The sequence below is a fragment of the Trifolium pratense genome, linkage group LG4 (genome assembly GCF_020283565.1).
Source record: "Trifolium pratense cultivar HEN17-A07 linkage group LG4, ARS_RC_1.1, whole genome shotgun sequence".
Lineage (NCBI taxonomy): Eukaryota > Viridiplantae > Streptophyta > Magnoliopsida > Fabales > Fabaceae > Trifolium > Trifolium pratense.
The window spans coordinates 9297101-9323490 of record NC_060062.1 but is presented as its reverse complement, the minus strand read 5'-3'; the positions used below and the strand labels follow the sequence as shown (position 1 = coordinate 9323490).

The 26390-nt window shown below is 34.3% G+C and overlaps 4 protein-coding genes across 6 annotated transcripts; 3 read left to right on the top strand and 1 right to left on the bottom strand.

Moving 5' to 3' along the window:
* Positions 1 to 10825: 10825 nt before the first annotated feature.
* On the top strand, positions 10826 to 11179 carry LOC123922073 (glycine-rich protein 5-like). Its single transcript, XM_045974815.1, has one exon. The coding sequence runs from the start codon at positions 10826 to 10828 to the stop codon at positions 11177 to 11179; it is 354 nt and encodes a 117-aa protein (XP_045830771.1).
* Positions 11180 to 12544: 1365 nt separating this feature from the next.
* Positions 12545 to 13333, top strand: LOC123920238 (extracellular ribonuclease LE-like). The gene is made up of 2 exons (XM_045972451.1): positions 12545 to 12809; positions 12904 to 13333. Exons 1-2 carry the CDS (start codon positions 12582 to 12584, stop codon positions 13318 to 13320), a joined length of 645 nt encoding a protein of 214 aa, XP_045828407.1. The 5' UTR covers positions 12545 to 12581; the 3' UTR covers positions 13321 to 13333.
* Positions 13334 to 15026: 1693 nt separating this feature from the next.
* LOC123920236 (F-box/kelch-repeat protein At3g06240-like) lies at positions 15027 to 17789 on the bottom strand. 3 transcript variants are annotated; one of them, XM_045972449.1, is made up of 3 exons: positions 17491 to 17789; positions 17199 to 17281; positions 15027 to 16396 (listed from the first exon to the last, which is right to left on the bottom strand). In XM_045972449.1, exon 3 carries the CDS (start codon positions 16362 to 16364, stop codon positions 15183 to 15185), a length of 1182 nt encoding a protein of 393 aa, XP_045828405.1. In that variant the 5' UTR covers positions 16365 to 16396; positions 17199 to 17281; positions 17491 to 17789; the 3' UTR covers positions 15027 to 15182. The 3 variants fall into 3 exon arrangements, with proteins under 3 accessions (XP_045828405.1, XP_045828404.1, XP_045828406.1); XM_045972448.1 differs by lacking the exons at positions 17199 to 17281; positions 17491 to 17789 and adding an exon at positions 16780 to 16821; XM_045972450.1 differs by lacking the exons at positions 17199 to 17281; positions 17491 to 17789 and adding an exon at positions 16680 to 16780.
* A 3302-nt stretch (positions 17790 to 21091) lies between these two features.
* Positions 21092 to 25139, top strand: LOC123920234 (DNA repair protein RAD51 homolog 3). Its single transcript, XM_045972446.1, has 9 exons — positions 21092 to 21274; positions 21457 to 21558; positions 22304 to 22426; positions 22561 to 22594; positions 22700 to 22770; positions 22859 to 23085; positions 23438 to 23569; positions 24329 to 24395; positions 24703 to 25139. The coding sequence occupies exons 1-9, from the start codon at positions 21163 to 21165 to the stop codon at positions 24876 to 24878; spliced, it is 1044 nt and encodes a 347-aa protein (XP_045828402.1). The 5' UTR covers positions 21092 to 21162; the 3' UTR covers positions 24879 to 25139.
* Positions 25140 to 26390: the final 1251 nt, after the last annotated feature.

The window sequence follows — 26390 nt, the reverse complement described above, 5'->3', positions numbered from 1 at the left end:
ATGATTCATCTGTTGAAGAAATATTCCAATCAGACGGTGAAAAACAATTGCGATTGTGACGATGAAATACGTGCTCTTGCAAAATGGAATACGATGATGGTGGTAGAAACTCAGTCAGTGAATCTTCATATTTCGGCTTCGGCTGTTGATAAGTGCCCAATTTTAGTTATAATGTTTGATAAATATGAGCACTTACCAATACTTTTATGAAGAAATCTTGATTAAAACCCCTTTTTGTGTAAATATAAACATTAAATCTAAAAGGAATTGATCCCAAGGCATTTTTGTTAGGAATGGCTAGAAAAGCAGGTTTTGAAGCCTTCGCTCAGCGAAGCCATAGCGAGCTACAGCGAACTAAACCAGTGGACAAAGGGTCCATGGCGAGCTTCAGCGAGATTCAGCGAACAGGACAGCAAACTCAACGTTCGCTCAGCGAAAGATAGCGAGAGATGGCGAGCACAACCCGGGAGGAAGGGTCTGTTAGCGAGAGATAGCGAGCATCGGCGAACAAAGTGATGAGTCAAGCCTTTTGCTACGTGTCAAGAAACCCCTTGCTTAAGTAACTAGTTCGCTCAGCGAACGTCATTTCGCTTAGCGAACTCCTCTGTCCTGAAAGTCTATAAATAGAGCTCAGAAGCCATTTTCATAGATGGAGAGTTTTGTAATAGTTAAAAAAGATACGAATAATATTAGTTTTAAGAGTTCTTGAAGGTGGATTCATCATTATACTTGAGAAATCAAGAGATGTTCTTCATCCCTTTTTCTTGTAAGTTTACTTTTATCATGTCTAGCTAAATTCCTTTGTTGTTGGGATTAGATGTAGTTATTTTGTGAACATGTAGTCAATTTAATCTTAATATATATGTTTTCTTTATCAATCATTATAAGTGTTATCTTGTTTTAATTGTCTATTTCTAAAAAGATTTGAACAACATAGACATATATTGTTTGAATCAAGAGTAAAAGATAATCACTTATTAAACTTCAATATTTAGACATAGATGTTGAGTTTAGTAATCACGTCAAATATCAGATCTTAATGCTATTATGTCGATTAATGATTCGAGGCATCGAACGTTGGTAGATATAATAGATTTCACGGCGTAATCCGGATACGGATACGTTCGATGTATGATATGTGATAATAATGATTGGTAAATGAAATATATATAGTGAGGTTGATTGATACATGCTAACGAGATAATGAATCTAGTTCCGACAACCTTTTATTATCCGAAAGTTTATCACGCACTTTTATCGCAATTTTATGTTACGAAACCAAATCAAAAGAAACCCGCACTTAGAATCATGGAATTTGTGTATGTGCAATTGATATCACACTAGTCCCTGTGGATACGATATAACGAAAATACTTGCTTTTGTACTTTCATCAAATGGCGCCGTTGCCGGGGAGCAGATGCCAACATATGCAAAATTCATGAAAGAAATCCTTACCAAGAAGAGAAGGTACAATGATGATGAAGTTATTCAACTTGATGCAAGCTGTAGTGCCATTATTCAACGAACTCTTCCGACTAAAGAAAAAGATCCGGGGAGAGTCACGTTGCCGGTTACCATTGGTAATGTGAATGTTGGAAAAGCCCTTATTGATTTAGGGTCAAGCATCAATCTTATTCCTTTATCGGTGATTAAACGGGTTGGTGGTCTTGACATCACACGTACAAGAATGACATTGCAACTTGCTGATAAATCCATCACTCGTCCGTCGGGAATGGCTGAAGATGTTCTTGTAAAAGTTGATAAGTTTATGTTCCCTATAGACTTTGTGGTGATGGACATTGAAGAGGATGATGATGTTCCGTTAATTCTTGGAAGGCCATTCATGAAAACAGCTCGTATGATGATTGATATTGATGACGGGGTGATGAAAGTTCGAGTTCAAGATGAGGAGGTTAGTTTTAATTTGTGGGAAGCTATGAAGCATCCACATGAGAAAGATATGTGCTTCAAACTTGATGCAACTGAAGAAGCCATATTAGATGTAAGGAAACAAGCACATCAACCTTCATCACTTGAACAAGCCTTAACTGAAAGTTTTGAAGCACTTGATCCTGAGAAAGAAGAGGAAGTTGAGAGTTTTCTGAAGCAGCTGGATGCTTTGAAAGAAGTAACTCCTTTAGAAGCAAAGATTGAGGAGCTTAAGAATGATGAAAGACCGGGTGAAGTAAAGCTTGAGTTGAAAACATTACCATCTCATCTCAAGTATGCATTCCTTGAAGAAGAAGAAAAGAAGCCGGTGATCATTAGCAACTCATTGTCAGCTGATGAAGAAAAAAGCTTGATTCAAATTCTGAAAGAAAACAAAGAAGCAATCGGGTGGTCTTTATCCGATCTCAAAGGTATTAGTCCATCTTATTGTATGCATAATATTATGATGGAAGATGATTACAAACCTGTTGCCCAACCTCAACGTCGATTAAATCCAACAATGAAAGAGGTGGTGCGAAAGGAGGTAGTGAAGTTGCTTGAAGCTGGCATGATTTACCCTATTTCTGACAGTACTTGGGTGAGTCCGGTCCAGGTGGTCCCGAAGAAAGGTGGGATGACGGTAATCACAAATGACAAGAATGAGTTGATCCCGTCAAGAACAGTCACAGGTTGGCGGATGTGTATAGACTACCGGAGACTCAACAAAGCAACCAGAAAAGATCATTTTCCATTACCATTTATGGATCAAATGCTTGAGAGATTATCCGGTCAGAAGTTCTATTGCTTTCTAGATGGATATTCGGGGTACAACCAGATTTCAGTCAACCCCGAAGATCATGAAAAAACAGCTTTCACATGTCCTTTCGGTGTTTTTGCTTATAGAAGAATGCCTTTCGGATTGTGCAATGCACCGGCAACATTTCAACGGTGTATGCAAGCAATTTTTTCTGACTTGATAGAGAAATGCATCGAAGTGTTCATGGATGATTTCTCCGTGTTCGGTCCGTCATTCCAACATTGCTTGAAGAATTTGGACACCGTACTGAAGCGGTGTGTTGAAACGAATCTGGTTCTTAATTGGGAGAAGTGTCATTTCATGGTGACCGAAGGCATTGTTCTTGGTCACAAGATCTCTTCCAGAGGTATTGAGGTGGATAGAGCAAAGGTGGAGGTCATTGAAAAGCTTCCTCCTCCGGTAAATGTCAAAGGAATCAGAAGTTTTCTAGGTCATGCCGGTTTCTACCGAAGATTCATCAAGGATTTCTCAAAAATTGCCAAACCATTAAGCAATTTGCTTAATAAAGGTACGTCTTTTACATTTGATGATGAATGTTTAATTGCTTTTACTGAATTGAAAAAAAGATTGGTGACTGCACCCATAATCATAGCACCCGATTGGAAACTCGAATTTGAATTGATGTGTGATGCTAGTGATTATGCAGTTGGTGCAGTCCTTGGACAAAGAAAGAACAAAATTTTTCATGCTATACACTATGCAAGCAAAGTATTAAATGATGCACAAGTTAACTATGCAACAACCGAGAAAGAATTGCTTGCTATAGTGTATGCATTTGAGAAATTTCGTTCTTATTTGATTGGTTCAAAAATTGTTGTTTATACTGACCATGCAGCTATCAAGTATCTGATTACAAAAGCTGATTCTAAGCCGAGACTCATTCGGTGGATGCTTTTATTACAAGAGTTTGATCTTGAGATAAAAGATAAAAAGGGAACAGAAAACTTGGTAGCTGATCACTTATCAAGACTTGTAAACAATGAGGTGACCAAACATGAACGTGAGGTTCTTGAAGAATTCCCCGATGAAAAACTGCTTATGGTGCAAGAAAGGCCATGGTTTGCTGATATGGCTAATTTTAAAGCATCCGGATTAATACCGGATGATTTCAATTGGCACCAAAAGAAAAAGTTCCTCCGTGAAGCAAATCAATATGTTTGGGATGATCCTTATCTGTTTAAAATTGGAGCTGACAACCTGTTGAGGAGATGTGTTACCAAAGAGGAAGCCACAAGCATCATGTGGCATTGTCATAACTCACCATATGGAGGTCACTATAATGGAGAAAGAACAGCAGCAAAAATTTTGCAGTCAGGATTCTTTTGGCCGAGTTTATTCAAAGACACTTATGAACATGCTCGGAGATGTGATAACTGTCAAAGAATTGGTGGAATTTCAAGGCGCAATGAAATGCCACTTCAAAACATGCATGTTGTTGAAGTATTTGATTGCTGGGGTATTGATTTTGTTGGCCCTTTTCCATCATCATTTTCAAATGAATACATTCTTGTGGCAGTAGATTATGTGTCTAAATGGGTGGAAGCAATTGCGTCACCAAAAGCCGATGGCAAAACGGTGATAAAATTTCTAAAAAGAAACATTTTCACTCGTTTTGGAACTCCTCGTGTGCTTATTAGTGATGGAGGGTCACATTTTTGCAATTCTCAACTAGCCAAAGCACTTGAGCATTATGGAGTCAAGCACAAAGTAGCATCGCCATACCATCCTCAGACCAACGGACAAGCAGAAGTTTCGAATCGTGAAATAAAGAAAATTCTGGAAAAAACTGTGTCCGCATCAAGAAAAGATTGGTCATTAAAGTTAGACGAGGCATTATGGGCATATCGAACTGCTTTCAAAGCACCAATAGGCCTTACACCTTTTCAGATGGTATATGGTAAGGCATGTCATCTTCCGGTCGAGCTTGAACATAAAGCCTATTGGGCTTTGAAATTTTTGAATTTTGATGAAAGCCAAGCCGGAGAGCAAAGAAAAGTTCAGCTTCAACAGTTGGATGAATTGAGATGCCAAGCTTATGAATCTTCGAAGCTGTACAAAGAAAAGGTCAAAAGCTATCATGATAAACGGCTTGTCAACAAAGAATTCAGGCCAGGTCAAATGGTTTTACTTTTCAATTCAAGGTTGAAACTATTTCCGGGGAAGTTGAAATCAAAATGGTCCGGTCCGTTCAAAATACATGAGGTGAAGCCTTATGGTGCAGTCGTGTTAGAAGATCCAGCAACAAATGCAACCTGGACTGTGAATGGTCAAAGGTTGAAACTCTATTTTGGTGGTGAATTTGATCGTGTCACTACCAAAATCCCACTTTCCGATCCTTGAAGCTCCAAAAAGAACGTCAAGCTAATGACGTTAAACAAGCGCTTGTTGGGAGGCAACCCAATTTTGTAAGTAATTTAATGTTTTAGCATGCATAAAATAATTTTGATGGTAGGAACATGTTTGGTGTAAGCTGTGCCAAAGGATTCAGCAAAATTTTTTTTCTGGTATGGTTCGCTCAGCGAACATTATATTCGCTCAGCGAACTCTGCGAATCCTGAACTTCAATTTTAAACGGACAGCTGGCCCAAAATGTTTCCACCTCACCACCCACTACCACAAACACGGTTTTCAAAACATTCCAAACCCTAAAACAACATTCTCCTCCATCTTATCCTCTCATTTCACTCCAAACCTCTCCTTTCCAACTTCTTCTTTCACAAAAATTTCTTTCTTCTCTCAAACAAGCACCCACTCATTCATTCATCACTTAGTGCATCCCATCTCCACATCACTACTCAGGTATGCAATCCTTTTCAACTCTTACTTTCATAAGTTTACAATTCAAATTGAAAAGTGATTATTTATGGTAGTTTTGCACAAGTTTCTTAGGAATAGGTTTGAATACCTTTTAAATGTTAAGATTTGCATGAGTTTGGTTCCTTTTATAAACTTTATGATGATTGAAATGATTAGAATGCTTAAAAATCCAGATCTAGTTGATTTACCATGTTTTCTGCAAAAACTGTGTTCGCAAACCTTCGCTTTGCCTTCGCTTAGCGAGCGCCTGCGACCCTGTGAAAAATTTCATGTTTGAATTCGCTGCGCCCTCGCTAAGCCAAGGTTTGCGAACCTGAAAATTTTTTTTTAGGCCAGCCTTCGCTGCGCCTTCGCTAAGCGAACACCTGCAGATCCTGCAACAGTTTTCAATTTTTCTTTGATTGTGCCCTGTTATTATGTTATCTAATTAGATTTTATTTCAGGAAATGGCACCAAAGAAACCTTCAGCTGGTAAGAAACAGAAAACCATCGCAAGTTCTTCCCACCAAACCGAAGATTTGGACATGAATCGTTTCAAAGGGCAAGAACAGTTTGATCGGTTTAGGGCACTGGAAAAGAGAAAAATTTTAAGTGAAAGATTCTTTGACATCTATGAGCATGGAGATTATGAGCGGTTTGCAAGAATTGTGCAACTCCGGGGTTGGGAAAGGATTGTCCACCCACCAACCACCTACAACCCCGTCATAGTAAGAGAGTTTTATGCTAATGCTCTCCCAGAAGCTGATGAACCTTTCTCCTACACCACCATGGTTCGTGGTCGCACCATCCGATTCGACCGCGATGCTATCAATGCATACCTTGGCAACCCTTTCACATTGCCGCACAATGAAACACTGTGTGCGTACCAAAAACAACGGAATCGGGGAACTTGGGATGTTCCATTAATGAGGAGTAAGCTGCTTCGACCAAACACCGATTTTGTCTTCAGTGCGACTCAAACACCTTTGAGGGCAATGAGAGAGGACATGAAAACTTTCACTGTGCTGCTGTTTAATCTGGTCTTGTACAACATCCAACCTAATTCCCACCCTTCAGATGCTACCATGAACATCCTAGGCCTCATCCATTACATTAATGAGGATTTGGAAATAGATGTGGCAGGAATAATTTCTAGGTGGATGAAAGAAGTTGTTCTAAGTGGTCACTCGGATAGGGCGCTTAAGTCTAGCAAGGTTAAAAGCAAAAGTCCTTTAGTTTTCCCATGTCTCATTATGGGATTGTGCTCGGCCAACAGATTACATCTTCCTCAGATTGGGAATGAGGAAATTCCCACTATCAATGATGATTATGTTGACCGCTACTGCAAGCCGAAGAGGAGAAGGGCACGACAACCACCGCCACCACCACCTCAGCCACCTACTCAACCAGCCACCTCCGGATTCTCTGATCAAAATTTTTACAATTTCTTTACTCATCTATATGATCAAAATGATGCAGGGTATAGAGCAATGAGTGCAATGCAGCAGTCCTTCTACAATCAGCACACAGGGCAGTCGGTGATGACACCGCAAGATTTTCAAACCTATGTTGCATGGCCTGAGGACAGGCCTACTTTCATTGGGGGAGGGATGGCACCAAATGCTGATGCTGGTGAAGAAGCTGGTATGGATGATGATGATGAAGAAGATGATGGTGGTGAGGGTGATGCAAGCATGGAGGAGGAGGATGAAGAAGAAGCAGATTCAGATGATGACTGAAAGCTCACCAAAATGAGTGAAAATTTACAAGCTTTCAGTCATTTATTTCTTTTACTAGTTGGTTTATTTAGTTGTTTTTGTTGTGAACAAATTTAAATTGTGTTTTATGTGGTTTTGTTAAGTTTTTGTATTCTGAACATGTGGTGTGGTACCTGACAATGTTTGAGACAATGTCTTTTGGAAGTTTTTAAATTTAATGTTTAAATATTTGGTGATAAGTTTTTTAGTAGTGTGAATATTGTAAATAGTTTTTTTTTGCAAACAAGCTCACATGATTAGGAAAAATCTGAAGTTAGGTTTGTGGTAAATCAATGATCAAGCATGTTGAAAATGTTTTGTGAAACTTCATGTCAAAACTTCTTGATTAGTCCTTGAAATAAGCTTAGGAACCTAACATGGTTTTGAATTGTGTTGATTGTTCTAAGATAATTTTCAATGTTTTTGTTGAACATGATTGAAGCTTGTGTTATCAACCTAGCCGGGTGAGAATGTGTGAACTTTCCATTGTTTACATAAATTTTTGAGAGCCAGCAATGTTGTGTGCTCATTTGATTTTAACTTAATCTTGCTGTCACTAATGTGTTTGATATTGTGGATATGATCAAGGCCCTGTTTCTTTTTGAGTGATAACTACTTGGCCAAACTTAACCTACCTTGTGAGATAGTGATCTTTTGTGTCCCCTGTTGAGCCTTAAAATTTTGAAAATTGTTTGTTTCATAAACCCTGAAACCAAAAGAATGGAAAAACAACTACTCTACCCTTGTCTTAGGATAGGAGAGCAATTGTATTTCAATTAGGGTCATGTTAAAGATTCAAGTTGGGGAGAAGTAGGTTACAAATGTCATAAAAATAATTTGGAAAAGTAGTGGATTGGGTGATTGAAAAGAGAAAAATGTTGAAAATAAAAGATTGACACAAAAAGAAAGAAAAAGAAAAATTTGTGAAAAAGAAAGTGTCATTGTAAAGAAAGAAAAGAATCACAAATGAAATAGGGGAGAAAAGAAAAGAAAGGGAGTAAATGAATGTGAAAGATGAATTTTCTGTAAGTTTTGTATTGCTCTCTTATTCTTGAGGCCTTTTGAAATCCAAAAGAAAAACAATGATTTTTTGTAGCCCAGCCCCGTTACAAGCTTAATAAAGTCCTTAGTGATCCACAATTGACGACATGTTTTGTGACATTGCTCTGATAAATGTTTGAATTGAATTGTTGCATGCACTTTGTTTGGATTGAGTGAAACACTTACCTTTGAGTGATATTTTGGTGAGACATTTTTGATAACACTTGAGTCTTGATTGTTTGATAAAAATGTGGAGAATTTTGCTTAGACATAGCAATCAATTCATGATCATGCTTTGTTCTTTTGAATGTTTTAAGGAATAGTTTTGAGTAGGCATTGTTTTACTCATGCTTAGGAAAAGAAATTTCAAAAACTTTGATTGATTACAAACCTTTCCTGAGATTTAAAATTTTGAGCTTGTTGAAATATTACCTTTTGTTTGAGGACAAACAAAGTCCTAAGTTGGGGAGATTTGATAAGTGCCCAATTTTAGTTATAATGTTTGATAAATATGAGCACTTACCAATACTTTTATGAAGAAATCTTGATTAAAACCCCTTTTTGTGTAAATATAAACATTAAATCTAAAAGGAATTGATCCCAAGGCATTTTTGTTAGGAATGGCTAGAAAAGCAGGTTTTGAAGCCTTCGCTCAGCGAAGCCATAGCGAGCTACAGCGAACTAAACCAGTGGACAAAGGGTCCATGGCGAGCTTCAGCGAGATTCAGCGAACAGGACAGCAAACTCAACGTTCGCTCAGCGAAAGATAGCGAGAGATGGCGAGCACAACCCGGGAGGAAGGGTCTGTTAGCGAGAGATAGCGAGCATCGGCGAACAAAGTGATGAGTCAAGCCTTTTGCTACGTGTCAAGAAACCCCTTGCTTAAGTAACTAGTTCGCTCAGCGAACGTCATTTCGCTTAGCGAACTCCTCTGTCCTGAAAGTCTATAAATAGAGCTCAGAAGCCATTTTCATAGATGGAGAGTTTTGTAATAGTTAAAAAAGATACGAATAATATTAGTTTTAAGAGTTCTTGAAGGTGGATTCATCATTATACTTGAGAAATCAAGAGATGTTCTTCATCCCTTTTTCTTGTAAGTTTACTTTTATCATGTCTAGCTAAATTCCTTTGTTGTTGGGATTAGATGTAGTTATTTTGTGAACATGTAGTCAATTTAATCTTAATATATATGTTTTCTTTATCAATCATTATAAGTGTTATCTTGTTTTAATTGTCTATTTCTAAAAAGATTTGAACAACATAGACATATATTGTTTGAATCAAGAGTAAAAGATAATCACTTATTAAACTTCAATATTTAGACATAGATGTTGAGTTTAGTAATCACGTCAAATATCAGATCTTAATGCTATTATGTCGATTAATGATTCGAGGCATCGAACGTTGGTAGATATAATAGATTTCACGGCGTAATCCGGATACGGATACGTTCGATGTATGATATGTGATAATAATGATTGGTAAATGAAATATATATAGTGAGGTTGATTGATACATGCTAACGAGATAATGAATCTAGTTCCGACAACCTTTTATTATCCGAAAGTTTATCACGCACTTTTATCGCAATTTTATGTTACGAAACCAAATCAAAAGAAACCCGCACTTAGAATCATGGAATTTGTGTATGTGCAATTGATATCACACTAGTCCCTGTGGATACGATATAACGAAAATACTTGCTTTTGTACTTTCATCAGCTGTGGCCGCGAAAGTGGGTTTGTGAACGGCGTCTCTGACGAAAGCGGTGGAGTCTGAACAATGAGTAAGTTTGGTGGTATTGGCGGCGGTAACGGAGTTGGGTTGGTGAACAACAACTCCCACGGTGGTGGTTTCGGTGGTGATGGTGGCGATGGGTTCAGTGGTGATGAACGGATGGTTGGTCCAAGAAACATTTTTCTGTAGACCATATGTAGATCCGGTGGTGCTAGAATAAGATACTGAGTTATAACCATATCCGGTGGTTTTGGAGACGGCGGATGTAACACCCCAATCTTCTATCATTTATAATTATTTGACTAACTACCACTTATAATTATTTAACTAATTACTCTCTAATCTTCTATCATTGCCGCCGGGTTCACTTGAACCTTGTCCTCAAGGTTCTAAAATTAGAGATTATGGTCAAGATAGAGATCGTCATCAAGGCCCATAAATTGGCCCATTGCCTTTGAAGCCCAAATGTGGAATTTAGAGATTATTGGTTTATTTGGTGAAAGGAACACTTGGTAACTTGAACTTGAATGAGAAATAAATAAGAGGACGTTTGGAAAGTGAAGGCCATGTGACATGTTTGCAGACTGAAGAAAACAATAGGCGCGTGGAAGGGAAAAATGGAGTATTGTAGTGCCACGTGTCGATGCTTGATTGAGCAATGGACATCACACAGATGGGGCTTTTGTGCAATGGTTGTGATTCAATCAAAAAATGAGAATAAAGTGGATCGGATGGTGGGAGTGAAACAATGGATGATGGGTGTCCATGCACTACTTGTACTGTGTCACATGCGTCTGATAACAACACAGCTGTAGTACTCCTAATTACCTCCACTTCCTTCTCTCTAAGGAACGCACATGACAAACAAATTGCAACTAATTTGAGACAAAAATTAGGCGGTTTTACATCAGGTGGTTTCGGAGGTGGAGGAGGCGTAGTGAGTGGTAGTTCCGGCGCAGCTTTGAAGCTCACAGTTGGTGGTTTTGGTGGCAACAGCAGTGGAGGTGGCTTTGGTGACGGTCGTGGTGTAGGTGGTTTTGTCGACGGCGGTGGATTGGAAGGTGGACACAAAGTTGTGTATAAGAACACTACATATATATAAGACTCTTAATGGGCCTAGAGGATAAAGCCCAACTAAACAAAACCCAATAGCATAGATGATCAACTTATAATATAAATACTATGTCTCATTGATATAATTATTTGACTAACTACCACTTATAATTATTTAACTAATTACTCCCTAATCTTCTATCAACAATTTAGATAAACAATATGATGTATTTTTTATTGAGTATAGTTAAGTAGTATTATAATTATGGTTTATTTAATATTTATTATTTAATTATTACAGCCCCCGTTTTATAAATTCTTGGATCCGTCTCTGGTTGTCTTTACATTTTCAAATTAATTTTTGTATCAATGTTTATATGAATTTCTTCCACGAAATTATTTTCTCTCATGACATAAAAGACATTTGGAGACTCAAACTTTCTGAAATTTTTTAAATAGATCGACCAAAAATAAATTTTGATATATTTATTTTAATATTTTTTTGACAAGTTTGATACATTTATGACCACAAAAAAATGATTAAATCCTTCGTAATAAAATCAAAGTTTTATAAGAATATTTTACCAAACAACTTTTAACTTAAAAATAGCTTTAAGATGTAAAATAAAATAAAACTACCAAACGACTTTAACTTTATTTCTAAAGCTCTTATTTTTAACATTATTTCAAAAACAATTTTTAGACCGTAAATAAGTCTGGTCAAACGCACCCACAACATTATTTTTAACTAAGCAAAAATTTAATTAGGATATTGAACATTTTTTATAAAGCAATTATGAGTTTCACTATGTCTAAGTTCACAAACTTCTTTTTGCTTAGTCATCCCTTAATTTTTAATTCCACTTCAATTATTAATAATTTTTTAAAAAATATAAATACTAAAGTTTTAAGGAATTTAATTTATATTAAAAAAAATGAAATTTTGAGAATCAAAAGTTTCAAATATGACTAATTTCTTTTTTTTTCTTTCTTCCTTTTTTGTCAAAAATATGACTATTTGCAAGTGGTAGAAAGTTTGGAGTTTTAAGTAATGCTTATGATAGTAATAATAATATGCTTCGGTGAAAAAAATACTTGAAATAGCTAGTTTAACATTAGATTGATTGTTGATCAGTATAATTTCATGAATAAATACAGAACTTGGTGATATTTTGGCAAAACTATAATTGTATTGATTTGAAATTTTGAGAATCAAGTTTTAAATATGACTAATTTCATTTTTTTTTCTTTCTTCCTTTTTGTAAAAAATATGACTATTTAGCAAGTTTGGGGTTTCAAGTAATGCTTATGAAAGTAAATAATAGAACCGTGTAAGTTTGGATGACCAAAAAAGAAAATGCATGCAATGTTGATTCTCTTATTTAAACCCAAGCTTACAGTTGATGCTCTTCACTCCTCTCCAATCTTACCAATTAACAAATACAACAACAATGTTGCAATATTTCTTAATCTTTTCATTTTTGCTCATTTCAACCAATGCTGCGTATGATTATTATAAGCTGTCACAACAGTGGCCGCCAACATTCTGTGCAGTAAATAAATGTAAACCTCAGTATACAAAGTTAAGCAAATTTACTATACATGGGTTGTGGCCCTCAAATTATACTGGAGCTCGTCCAATAGTTTGCAAAATTGGCAGTGTGTCAATGGTACCACTGGTGAGTATAATCTTTAGTTTATTATACATTATCATTTATATTAATTACTACTATATCACACTTGAATTTATTAGATTCATTTTAATCTTTTCAGACTCAAATTCCCACTACTTTGAACTCTGCACTTGCTTCAAATTGGCCCAATTTATTAAGCAAGCCAGACTATGAATTTTGGACACATGAATGGGAGAAGCATGGCAGATGTTCATCACTTCCAAACAGCCCATTGGATTATTTCCGACTTGCTTTGAGTATTCAGAGCAAGCACAATCTATGGAATATCCTTACAGCAGCCACATTTGTCCCCAATAGAACTTATCCAAAAAATCTGTATAATATGACAATATTTCAAAGTACTGGTGCATATCCTGAACTTAGTTGTTTGCAAGATCGAAAAAACAATTACCATCTTTTAGAGATGAGACTCTGCTTAGACCACAGTGGAGCTTCTTACATAAATTGCACTGATCCTTCGAATACTTGTGGCACAAATATAAATTGGCCACTTTAATGTGATGCAAATTATGTATGCATGAAAATAATTAAGTATTAATTAATAATAAATAATGAGTTGAATTGTTGGTTCTATTTTGTTTTTGGTTCAATTTATTCTTGATCTGGTACCATAATTTCATTGATCACTACCATAAGTTTGGATAGTATATCATAAATTAGGTCTGTTAAATAAATCCAGAATGCAGATTTTATTAGACTAGCATTATCAAACAAGGGAATAAAGATATATCAATGTTAGATTAGAGAAGTGCTAGTGTCACACTCTTTTAACACAAAAAGAGTAATGTTGTATAAATTTTTAATTAAAACACAAAAAGAAATGCCACAATCGATGATGCTATGCTTCAATTAGTTCAATATACACTTATTTAAAATCCATTTAAAAAGTAGAGAAGACAATTTAGATCTGGAAGGGAAAAAACACAAAGATTGAACCCAACTCAATGTCATAAGAAATGCATGGAACCCCTGTTTCGAAAACAAAGATCGCTCATATCGATCACAACAGGAACAGAACGGTGCGGCTAGCGGAACAGAGCTAGCAACAGAGATGGTCGCCACTAACAGAGCGCGACAGAACAGATCGGAACTCCCGACAAAACAATGGGAATAGAAATGACGACAAGAGCTTGCAAGAGTCAGAGTTAGTAGCCGATAATGGAAGTGCCAGATGAATCAGATAGGAAAAATCATGGAGCTTGTGGTCATGGAAATGGCAATAATGTCAAAGAGATAAAGGGTGTGACCCTAGCACTCCTCGTTAGATTAACAAACTAAAAGGGCACAAAAGGAGAAAAGATATACTGAGTAAGCAAATGCCATAACTTTTGGCAGAACTTCTAAGAAGTGTTCTTAGAAGTTGCCTGCAATTACATGATGATAACTTAATGTAATATATTACAACTTTCGATTCAAGATTTATCATTAGAAAATATTACAACATCTTCATATTCATGAAATAAGATCAAAATAAGAGTGCGCAAAAACTGAATGTAGTTGCTTATGGTGTTTTCCAAAATCAGCAATCACTATTAACAAGGCTTTCATAATCATAAAAATGGCATCACTGCAACATTTTAAAGGTGTTTATGAGCGATGTGTTAGAGTGAATTACACTGCCACATTGTCTAGGAAAGCTAAAACAGTCTGGCAAAGACAAAAAAATCAAAGGGTATTTTGGAGAAAATGAAAATGGCAAACAGAGTGGAAAAGAGAAAGGATATAGAACGCTTGTCAAAACCCATTGTCTACTATGACTTGAGGAAACGCTTTTTCAGCGCCCTAAAAACAGGTATTGTCTTAGCCTATAAATGTTTAATCACATACGAAATTTGGGAATGAGAAAATGTTTGCCATTGTCTACATTGACAAGACAACCAGTCACAACAATAACACAGACTTTCACAGAAAAATATCAACGGTTGGATCAGCTCAAACAGAACATGATGAACTTAGAAACTAAGTCAAAATATTTAAAGGTTCGCCAATGGCATATGTTAAACCCTTTCAACTATATGCTTACCAAGCATTATAGATTATAGGGCAATGATAAAGAAAAATTGTAACCTCCAATGTCAAGCATTGTATACAAAACATCTATTATAAGTAGAACCTGAGGGAAGAAGGAAGATATATATGTTGAGATTCCAATAGCTATTTTTTTAAATTAATAGCACAAAAAAGTAATTCCTTCATAAAATTAAAGACCACTATGTAAATCTAAAATATCATTATTAAAATAAAGAGTAAACAAGGTAAGATCCATATTATCAGATAGTTTCTAGATTTGTCTTATACTTAATATTAAGTATACTGTGTGTGACTTGACTATACAAGGTAAAATCCTTCTAACCAAAGTCAAAAACCTCCGATCGGGAGAAGACTATCCTTATAAATTACTATATGGCAACAATGCTCGCGTCCTTTAACACCAAGCTCTTCAATCATTTGGGTACTCAAATCAAACCAGACTAGTTCATCATCATCTTTTCTAAAGAATATCTCACCTTTCCGCCCTGCTCCAATAGGATGTTCAATGGAAGGTAAGGGCTCAAGAATGAAGACTTTAGTCCATGATTCTTTCACACCAAGCTCACCCAAAATTCTTATGTGAAAAGTAGTTGTTTGATCATATATTATGAAAGCAATGAACCCATTTAACAATGTCAAATGCAAAATATTTAAAGGATCAATCATGTCTGAGGACAGATGTGTTGTAAGGAAAACCTCATTGCATAAGTCAAATGATACCAAGCGTGGTGGCGAATCATAACAATTTATGTCATCATTTATACTCCACCAATGACACACACCATCCACATGCAATTTCTCATTTGAAGCACTAGTAGGCATTTCAATATCAAGTTTCGTCCAAGAATTACTTCTTAGACTATATATCTCCCACATGGCGTCGACATCTAAATAGTCCTCCCATGGCACTTCTACATCGGTTATGTTAAAGAAACATAACCACCGAAGCACCTTATAATCATCTCTAACATGATCATAACCAAAACCATTAAAATTCACTGTAGGTTCCATATAAGGTGATTGGTACAAGAAAGGGCTGGATGGAATGATCTTGAATTCATCTGTAGTAGGATTCCAAAATAAACATTTTAGGTCCATTCCATTCTTTTGTGCAAGACAAAGAGTCCCATTTACACTAGTTTTACTCAAAATTTCAATAAAACTATCATCCTCATGAAATGGAGGTGGCCAATCCAATTTGACCATATTCTCAAACCTCTCACCGGAAAGTAAATACAACGTAGAGTGAAATGCTTCTCCAGACAAAGGATTATTTGTCTGGTTTAAGAGGATAGAAGTACCATCGTAATAAGAATGATTATTAGAAATGAAGTAGTTGCGATACATATTCAGGAAATGAAGGTTTTCAAACAAGAGAGCCCATGATCTACGTACGCATCCAAATCGCTTCAAAGATTTTAGAGGCAATTTTGACAGGATAGAGAAGGCAAGATCTTCTGGTATATGGTTGATTACCTTTGCATTTGTGGCACCCATAGATTTCTCCATCTCCAAATTACACAACTAGTGTTTTTTCAAACCTGTTGCAATTGCAAGTATAACATCATAAAATATTAAATTTGTAAAACTAAATCTCAAGTAATCATAATATTATTGCACATGTCAATTTGTTTTTCCAAAATTCAAAATTTCATCAATTTTAAATGGAATAAATTACACAGAATTGAGATACTAATATTATTTTTTTCTCAAATTGAAGAGAATGTAATATAACTTCATTATAACAATGTCCAAAAATTCCCAAAATAAAACCCTAAGAGACAATTCAATCAAAAAATAAACCCTAGTCAACATAACACATACAGGAGAAGTGGAACCAGAAGCAATTGAATAGAATAAAAGCAGAAATGAAAGGGAAAATGAGATATAAAGGTAGAAGAAGATCAGAAGCCATTGAACTGACCTTGAAAACTCTGATATGAATGAACTTTTCTTTTGCTTTATTTATTAGTTTTATTTTTACTTTATTTGACAAATTCTTTTGCTTTATTTTATTCGTTTTATTTCTATTTTATTTTTAAAAAATTTGAAATACTTTTAAATAAAATATCTGTTCTCGTGAGTTTAATTCAGTTGATAGAGATATTATATTTTAGGTTTGATTAATTTTTTGGTCCCTTAAAGATATTTAAGGTTTCATAATGGTCCCTTAAAAAAAAAGTCTGGAATGGTCCCTTAAAGACATTTTCGTTAATCATTTTTGTCCCTTCCGTTAATTTATCAACCACAAATGTATTAGGTGGACCAACATTAAAAGTGGTCAACCATAAACCTCATTAAAATTCTAATTATCACCATTTAATCTCTTACTTAAATCTATACCTTTAGATCTTGCAAATCCATGATATCTAATAATGAAGCACAAACACTTCATTCCCTCTCTCCTTCTTCATCTTCATCCTCATCTTCATTCAATTCATAAAAAATCCAGAAAAATCATCATCAACAAAATCTAGAAAAAAATCACAAAACAACTCAAAAATTCATTAACAAAAAAAATCAACAACAACAAAATCCACCATTCCCAAATTTGCACATCATTCCCAAATTTACATTTCATCTTTCCATTAACTGAGATTTGAAAAAAAGATTGCAACCACAAAAAGGATTATACACGGCGAATTAACTGTGGTTTGCGGTGGTGCACGGCGAATTCGCGACGGAGGAGGTGGTTGCGGCGGTGTGCGGCGGAAACCTCTCCTTCTTTTCTTTCCTCTGCTTCTTCTTGCTTGTTCTGTTTGTTCTGATTTATGTTCTTTGATTTTGACTGTGTTTGATGGTTTTTTATGTGAGTGAATGGTTTAAGGTGGTCGTGATTTGTTGTTACAGTGGTGGTTGTTGTTGAAGAGTAAAGTCTAATGGTAGAGATGAAGAAGGTGAGAGGTGATTAAGGTTTCGTGTTGTAAGAATGGTGGTGCGTGTTTTATTTTCTGCTTCTCTGCCTCACTATTTTCCAAGGATATCAAAACCGGACCGGACCGGCCGGTCGGACCGGTCGGACCGTGAACCGGTCATAAAAACGGTTCGGTTTTGAGCAAAAAATGGATAGGAAACCGACCGGCAAAAAACCGCTTGAACCGGGGTCGAACCGGTGAACCGGTGAACCGGCCGGACGGTTCAAGCGGTTTTGCAGATTTTTTATTTTTTTTAAAAAAAATAGGGCAAAACGACGTCGTTTTAACTTTTTTTTTAAAAAAAAAAGATGAAACAAATCAACGACGTCGTAGGAATAGGAAAGATTTTTGTTTTTCATCTATTTTTCATTTGGTTTGAATTATAAATTTTATTTTATTTTGACTTGTGATATTTTATCTTTTTAATGTGTGAAATTATGAAATATTGAGCAATTATTCATATATTTTTATTTATATATTAATTAAAATATATATTTAATTAAAAACGGTTCGACCCCGATTGAACCCGGTCCGACCAATTGAACCTTGAACCGGTGAGCTCGCCGGTTCGATGACCGGTCCGGTTCTGATAACCTTGCTATTTTCACTATTTTTTGGAAGAGATGAAGAAGGTGAGATCTGTGTCGAAATATTAGTAGTTGGATTAATCCGACGGATCAAAACAGTTGAAAGGTAGGATGCAGTTCCTGGAAAAAGTAGAAGATCTCTTCTTTTTGCCACATGTGCAAAAGTTAACGTTTTTTTCAAAAAACTGACAGAAGGGACCAATTTGGCAAACGGAGATGTTTTTAAGGGACCAATCCGGGCCTTTTTTTCTTTAAGGGACCATTGTGAAACCTAAAATGTCTTTAAGGGACCAAAACACTAATTAAGCCTATATTTTATAAGTAGAAGTTGACGTTCGAACTTCAAACATTCCAATTATTGAGTTGGGATCCTCCCCATTTTGTATTTTGTCAATTTCCTCAATTACTATATAGTTTTGAAAATATAAATGCAAGAGTGTGACATTAAAAAAATTATAATCTCTTTTATATGTCAAGATTCGTTCTATTTTTCATTTTCTCCGTTAATGTTTTTGAAATATAAATGAAATAATGTGATATTCGGTGGGTTCAACTATTTAATAATATATATTCAAAAACCATTTAAAACTATAGTAATGGAGAGGAAAAATGAAGAGAAAAAATGGAGAGGATCACAAAATATGTTGCAAGTAACGGAAGAAATGAAAATTATAAAAATTGGGAGGATCATTACTCCCAATTATTCATCTTAAAAATGTGGAATATAAATCTCGAGTGTATACTTTTATAAATGTTAGTGAAATAAAAATCATCTTATTCTAAGAATGTACTATATTGCGTGATAATTCAAAGTTAATATAAATGAAATAATTTGTGTGTTGTGTGTATACAGGAAATACATAGTTAAATGTAAGATAAATTCACACAAATTTTATACTAGTCTCACTCACATGTGAGTTTGTCCACTATGAGTAGTAGATTATGTTTTAATGATATTGCATAGTGACTATCTAGAATTATATGAGCAGTAGATTATGTCTTGTTGTATCAAGTGTTGAAAACTCCGAGCTTAATTTAGTTTACCACTCTTTGAATATGTAAACATTCAATCTACTATGTAATTAAACTCTGATTGATGAAGTCTTTATTTGTAAGACACTAAGACTTAAACTTGTGTGTCTAAACATATGTAGTTTTGTGAGATTATCGTGAACACCAGATGTAGCCCTAAGACACCATAGAAAAAACAACACACATAAATTATATCGGTTCATCCAATGTGGACTACTCCCTTGATGAGATTTCCATCTATGATATTTGGTAAACATTCTCAACTCACAATTCTCAACTCACTTAACACTCAATAGGCTCACAATCTTTAATAAGTTGCACAAGACACCATAGAAGTTGTAGTTTACTCTGCCTCACATTTACACACTAATAAAGATCAGGGGCGTCTCCGAGTTTTAGGAGACTCTATGCAAAATATAAAAATGACCCCATAATAAAAAAAAATTGTCGATTTAAATTGCAAATCATTCTTGTAAATATATAAATTATCAATATTAAATCAATTGCATTAAATTAAATCAACAAGAAATACAAAATAATTATCTTTATATATAACGTCACAGAAAGGAACATCCTAATCTAAGATTAAATTGTATGCAAATATTAAAATGGACTAGAAATATATTTACGAGTATAGATAACTAATCTATTGATACTCATATGATATTTTATGAACATTAACAATATATAACTATTATTTTAGGGCCTAAAAATTAATCTATTAATATACATCTGATATTTTATGTGTATAAATAATATATAAGTAATATTATAGGACCTCAAATTTTTGAGTTGAGGCCCTCAAAATTTTGAGACCCGATGCCGTCGCTCACCTCGCACGTGTGTGCAAGACGCCCCTGATAAAGATAGATGAAAATGTTAGCCAATAGACTTGAAAGAAGAAAAATGAAAATGTTTACAAATTTACAAAGTAATGGGATAGACAATGGTTGGGCTGCTTATCTCAAGGGACAAACTAAATAATTGATACATACTTCATGAGCTTTTGTGTTCAGCGAAAGGAACTTAGAAAAAATTATGTATTTAGAGTTCGTTTGAATTCACTTATTTTTTAACTTAGGCTAAACAACTTATATAAATAAACAAGCTTGTACGTAATATTATAAGTTTTTAAAGATAATTTATGTAAAAATAATTTATGAAAATATAATTTTTGTTAGTCAAACCATATAAATTAACATAAAACTTTATTTATTTACATAAAATATTTTTATAAGGTAAAAAATAAGCTAAATTCAAACCCTTAAACATCTTAGAAATGAGTATTGGGCCTAACTCAACCCTACAAAACCGGCTTGCAAAGTGAGGATTGCCTCTAGTTTATAAACACTTAGTCAGACCATCTCTCAACCGATGTGGGACTTCTTAACAAAACACATTTGAGAAGTTGTTTGTATTTTCTTGTTTGCTCTTCAATGTTGAGTAGTGTATTCTTTCTACGTCTAGAATAGTTTTATACTATTGGAGTATATCAATTATATATTATTATTATTATTATTTTCATATTTGCGTCAACAAAAAAAGGTTTAAAAAAAATTAATTTTTTTTTTTAAAAAAAAATGAAATTCTTTTTTAGTTTAATTATTGTGCAGTGTCAGTGTAAAGATTTTTTTGACTATGTTGACTTCATGGTTTTGAATTTGATGTCTTAAAAAAGCGCACAAAAAACGAATACTACAGTATTTATTTAATTTGATTATTCCTTGAGTTAGCAAAATTGTTTTGGGTAACGAGAGAAAAAGGGTGGGGAACATGGAAATTGGTATGCTACCAATCTCTGCATCAAAGAGAGGAAAACTCTTAGCTGCTGGTTACACCACACTTCACTCCATTGCCACCACTTCCATCACTCACCTTGCCACAGGTAAAGTAATTTCACTTACGCCACTGCAATTTTAGGGATTCTATCTTTTTTCAATTTTAGGGATTGTTTTGCAATATTCAAAATATGAGGGACTAAGTTGATACACAGTGCAATTTCAAGAATCAAATTGGGTTTTTTTTTCCTTCAAATTTTTTATACATTACTTTGATTTTATTTAACAGATATAGAAGTTTCTGAGAGTGAAGCTTTGGAAATTCTGAATTTTGCTACAAGAAACAGTGCTTTGGAAAGATCAAGTGGGAGTAACACTAATGTTATTCAAGGTATGTGCTGATTCTAATGATGTTTAGGAACTTCAATTTCCATTTTATATAGTTTATGTTCATTCAAAAATACCACACTAGGTTTACATTTCTCTTTCCGAAATTTTTCGGAGTGAAAAGGTGAAAATTTAGGATTAGGATGGATTTCTTTTGTTAATCAGTAATTTCATTTGAATTTATATATATTCAAGATAATTACACATAAGTAGACGGGCAACAAGCTGCGCCGCTAGACCTTTCTGTATGGCAAAACTGATCTTTCGAAACCAATTTAATGGAAATTTTGAGAAAGTTTAGGTGCCAAAACCAATAGCTTTCATTAATATATTAAAGTTGAAGCTTGCTACCATGTGAATAACGTTGATGGGGGTGATCTTTACTCAAAAGTTTAGAACATTTTTATTGAAATTTGAAGCCATACCTCACCATTTTGAAGCAATTGATTCTCTTAAACAACTGCTTAGCCCTTAATGGGATGTAAAATTATCTGGTAGATATAGCATTTCATTCCCAAAATTACTCTCTTTGCTAAGTATTAAAGTATTTGAAGATTACTGATTGACGAAAGTCAAAGAATTATCAAGTGCATATGCTCAATGAGAAAATTAATAACTCAGTTTTTCTTAGCATGACCATGTATTCAACTACCATGTGTATATTCCTCATGTATGTATTTCTTCGAATAATCATTTTTTGTTTGTTTCTGTTTTGTGCTTTTGCCATTTCCCGTTCTTATGTCAAGTAGGTGGTCAGACTGCTTGGGATATGCTCAATGAGGAAAGGTTTTCTTCTTCCATTACCACTTCTTGTGCTGATCTAGATAACATCCTTGGTGGAGGCATTAATTGCAAAGAAGTCACTGAAATTGGTGAGAGACTGCTTAGTTTGAACACATAATTGTAACTTCCAAATAAATGTACATTACTTTTTTTTTAGCCTTATTATGTAGCAGTTTTCTTCTCAATTCTGCGTTGCAATATAATTCTTAGTTTACTTATTTAGGTGGAGTTCCGGGCATCGGCAAAACACAAATAGGGTATGCTGTCATTTCTACTTCTAAATCATGTGGTTCCTTTTTTCCCATCTTGAATTGTGAAATATTTTGGTTATTTATAAGTAATGAGTGTGTTTGCTTTTGCAGGATTCAACTTGCAGTAAATGTCCAGATTCCTCTAGACTATGGTGGCCTAGGTGGGAAGGCAATATACATTGGTAAGAGCTTTAATTATATTATAATAATACTCATTTACCATTTGATGCAGGTCATTGATTTCACTTTTTGTGCATGTGTGATACTCAGATACAGAAGGAAGCTTTATGGTCGAACGTGTTCTTCAAATTGCTGAAGCATGCATAGAAGATATGTCAGAATATAGCCACCACTTCCACAAGGATAATCAAGCTTATGGAGTTAAAATGCACCCAAATAGTATCTTGGAAAATATATTCTATTTCCGTGTTTGCAGCTATACTGAACAAATTGCTTTGGTAAATTACTTGGACAAATTCGTCACGGAGCATAAAGATGTAAGAATAGTTTCAATCCATTGAATTGATACTTTATAGGAAACATTTTAAAGACAAATCTTCATTTTAAAAAAATTTGGTAAAGGGGAAAATTTTATTACTAATGGCCATTTTACAACCGTCCCCAACGGGATTTTAACTTTGTACCTTGAGGTTACAAAGCTAGCACCTCAATTGTAAGATAAATCTTCATTCAAATTTGCCATATACCTATTTCCTCCGCATCATACTTGCCTTCAATTGTAACTAGTTAAAGTACTCTTGTTTTGCTTTACTTTCATCTGCCTTAAGTCAATTATTTTAGCAAAACTTAAATATTCTGTCATGATATTCTTTTAATACATTATTGTAGGTGAAGATCATCATTATTGACAGTGTTACTTTCCACTTCCGCCAAGACTTTGAAGATATGGCTCTTCGGACTCGATTACTTGGTGAAATGTCTTTAAAGTTGATGAAACTTGCAAAAAATTTCTCTTTGGCTGTAAGATTCAATTCATTTTGCATGCAAGAGAGGTGTTTTTTAATTGAGTTAATCTTTGTGTGGATCACTATCTGAGTTTTGGCTTTATTCGAAGGCATTGTTGTTCGTGCCTCTGATTCTGTGTTTTTGTTTTCGTTGAACTTAAACTCACTGCAAAGCTCCAATGTTTGCTGGAAATGGAAGTTAGGAATAGGATACTTACAAAGGCACTCTATTGCCAAGTTAGTGAATAGGTCAAAACAAAGCATTTAAATAAAGAGAACATATTGTCAAAAAAAATAAATAAAGAGAACATAAAAAAATAAAAGATTGAATAGTAACTTGTTTATATAGAGGGATGAAGGTGACATCTTGACATGGTAGGCAATGCCACATGCCAAAGGAATGCGGTTGAGCCTATTTGGAATGGTTTATTTGAGTTTATCTATTGACATAAGTACTTGTGATACTGTTGAAGAAATGTTATGGAAATAGTTTATGACATGTTGTTTTTAGCTTATTTTCATAAGCTCTTCAGGATAGCTTATGAAAAAACAATTTATAACTTAGTTCAAAACAGTTTTACATTATTTTATCTTTTGTTATAGAAATAACTTATATATAAACACTTAATAAAGTTGTTTATCAAACTTCCTTTGCTTTATAACCAACTTCCTTAGCTTTATAACTCAATTCTGCCTTTGCTTTCTCTATTGTTTTCTTTCCTGCCTCCTTAGCTTTCAATTATAAACTTGAAGGTTATGTTAAATTTTCTGGCAGGTTGTTATGTTGAATCAAGTTACAACCAAGCATGTTGAAGGTTCATTTCAGTTGACACTTGCCCTAGGTAAATTTATTTTAGCTTTCACATCTCACTTAGTGTATGTTTGGTTTCACTTTTGGTGGAGACAAAATTGATTTTAACATATTTTGATGTTCAAGTAAAAATGATTTTGCCTCCATAATTGATTCTAACTTGAAATTAGAATTTAAAGTGTTTGCCTCAATAGTTGATTTTAAGTCCTGAATTCATTGTTCAACCTATTTTTACATTAATTTATCCAAACATAAATCATTTTACATTGAACTCACTTTTAGTTAGAATCAAGTTTAGAAAATCAATTTTTGTCACTGCAATTTGGTATGCTGAACAGGTGATAGCTGGTCGCATTCATGCACGAACCGGATCATCTTATATTGGAATGGCGATGAACGACATGCATACATTGACAAGTCTCCTTCTCTTAAATCAGCTTCAGCACCATATTCTGTGACTTCTAGAGGGATACGTAATTCTACTTCAAGTAGTAAAAGAATCAAGATGGTGTGAGATTTTTAGTAGGAAGATAATAGAACATGTTTCTTTTCCTCTCTTTTTTTTTTGGCTTTTCTACAATATTGGCTTTTGTATAGCCGCCCTCAAAGTACAGTGACCTTTGTTTTGGTTGGATAAGAAATTTGTCTCATCTAAAGTGAGCAATTTTAAAAGGAGAAAATCAAGAATTTCTATTTCCATGAACTCCAATTTGTTATGATGCATCTGCAATGTTGACATTTAATTTGTTAATCAATAGTAGTTAATATCGTACCAGTAAGCATAGCTCAATTGGCACGGAAATTGCAAATTATTATATGGACCGAGGTTCGAACCCTACCCACTTATTCAGCTTAAAAAGTGAAATTCTAGCCACTAGGCTACTTGACACAAAAAAAAAAAAAAAATATTTAGTTAATATTTGCTTTAAACTCTAACAAGAAAATTGTCAAAAGAATTCAGATGTATGACATGATTCTTATTAAGCAAGTGTCTTTAAAATGAACAAATAAAAGTCTATAAATTGTTGGTTCAATTTTTATTTTTATTTTTAATTAGGTATTAACCATTTGATTCTTAGGAGAAGAGGACCCTGATCATCCAAAGTTCAATCACAAGATAACTAAAATCTGAACAAAAAATGTTGGCGGTATCACTCGAAGACAAAGACGACTTGTAAAAGAAGTTTTTAACAAACACGAAGACATGTTGCACATTTTCATGCAACATGATAGACAATTTTCTAGTTTTTATACATTTTAGGGAGTTCATTCTTCATTCTAAAGAAATAAATCTACTAGATAAACACTCACATATATAAGGATAACACATCTTCCTGTTTCTATTTCGAAGTGAATGTATGTATGTGACTCAATATTATTTTTTTATCAAGTATGTGACTCAATCTTCTTATTAATGTTATTTTATTATTTTCGGTCTTGTTATTTTTATGCAATTTACTTAATATTCACAGATTATTAATAGTTGTTACAAGTATTTTCTCGTTTTCAATCTTGCTTGCATTACAAGTCATATCTTGGACCAATAAATCTATCAACTAAGAGCCCTAAATGATCTAATTAAAATTCTAGATTGATCGTTAAACGCATATGTTAAAATATTACTCTGTTGAATGTGAAGTTGTGTTTTGAAGATTGTTTGAACTCTCACATTGTTTAGATTCCCGCGATGTGAAGTGTATAAATATGTGAGGGCAACCTTACCCTTTAAGCTAACTTTTAGGATGAGATCCAAACATATTTAAGATACTCCACATAAGAGTTTTTTTTGGAAGCAAGAGATTGTTTGGACTGCATCTTGTCTAAAAAATGGAAGCAAGAGATGATGTAATGTTATATGTATAAAAATGTGTTTATTAGTTAATAGTTTTTATTTTAATTAGTTAATAGTTATTACATTAGATATTTTTAATTATTTTGAAGTTGGAGTAATTATTAGATTGTGTGGCCTTCTTTTTAATTATTATATTGCAAATATGAGGAATGTTGCATCATCTTGTATTTTGAT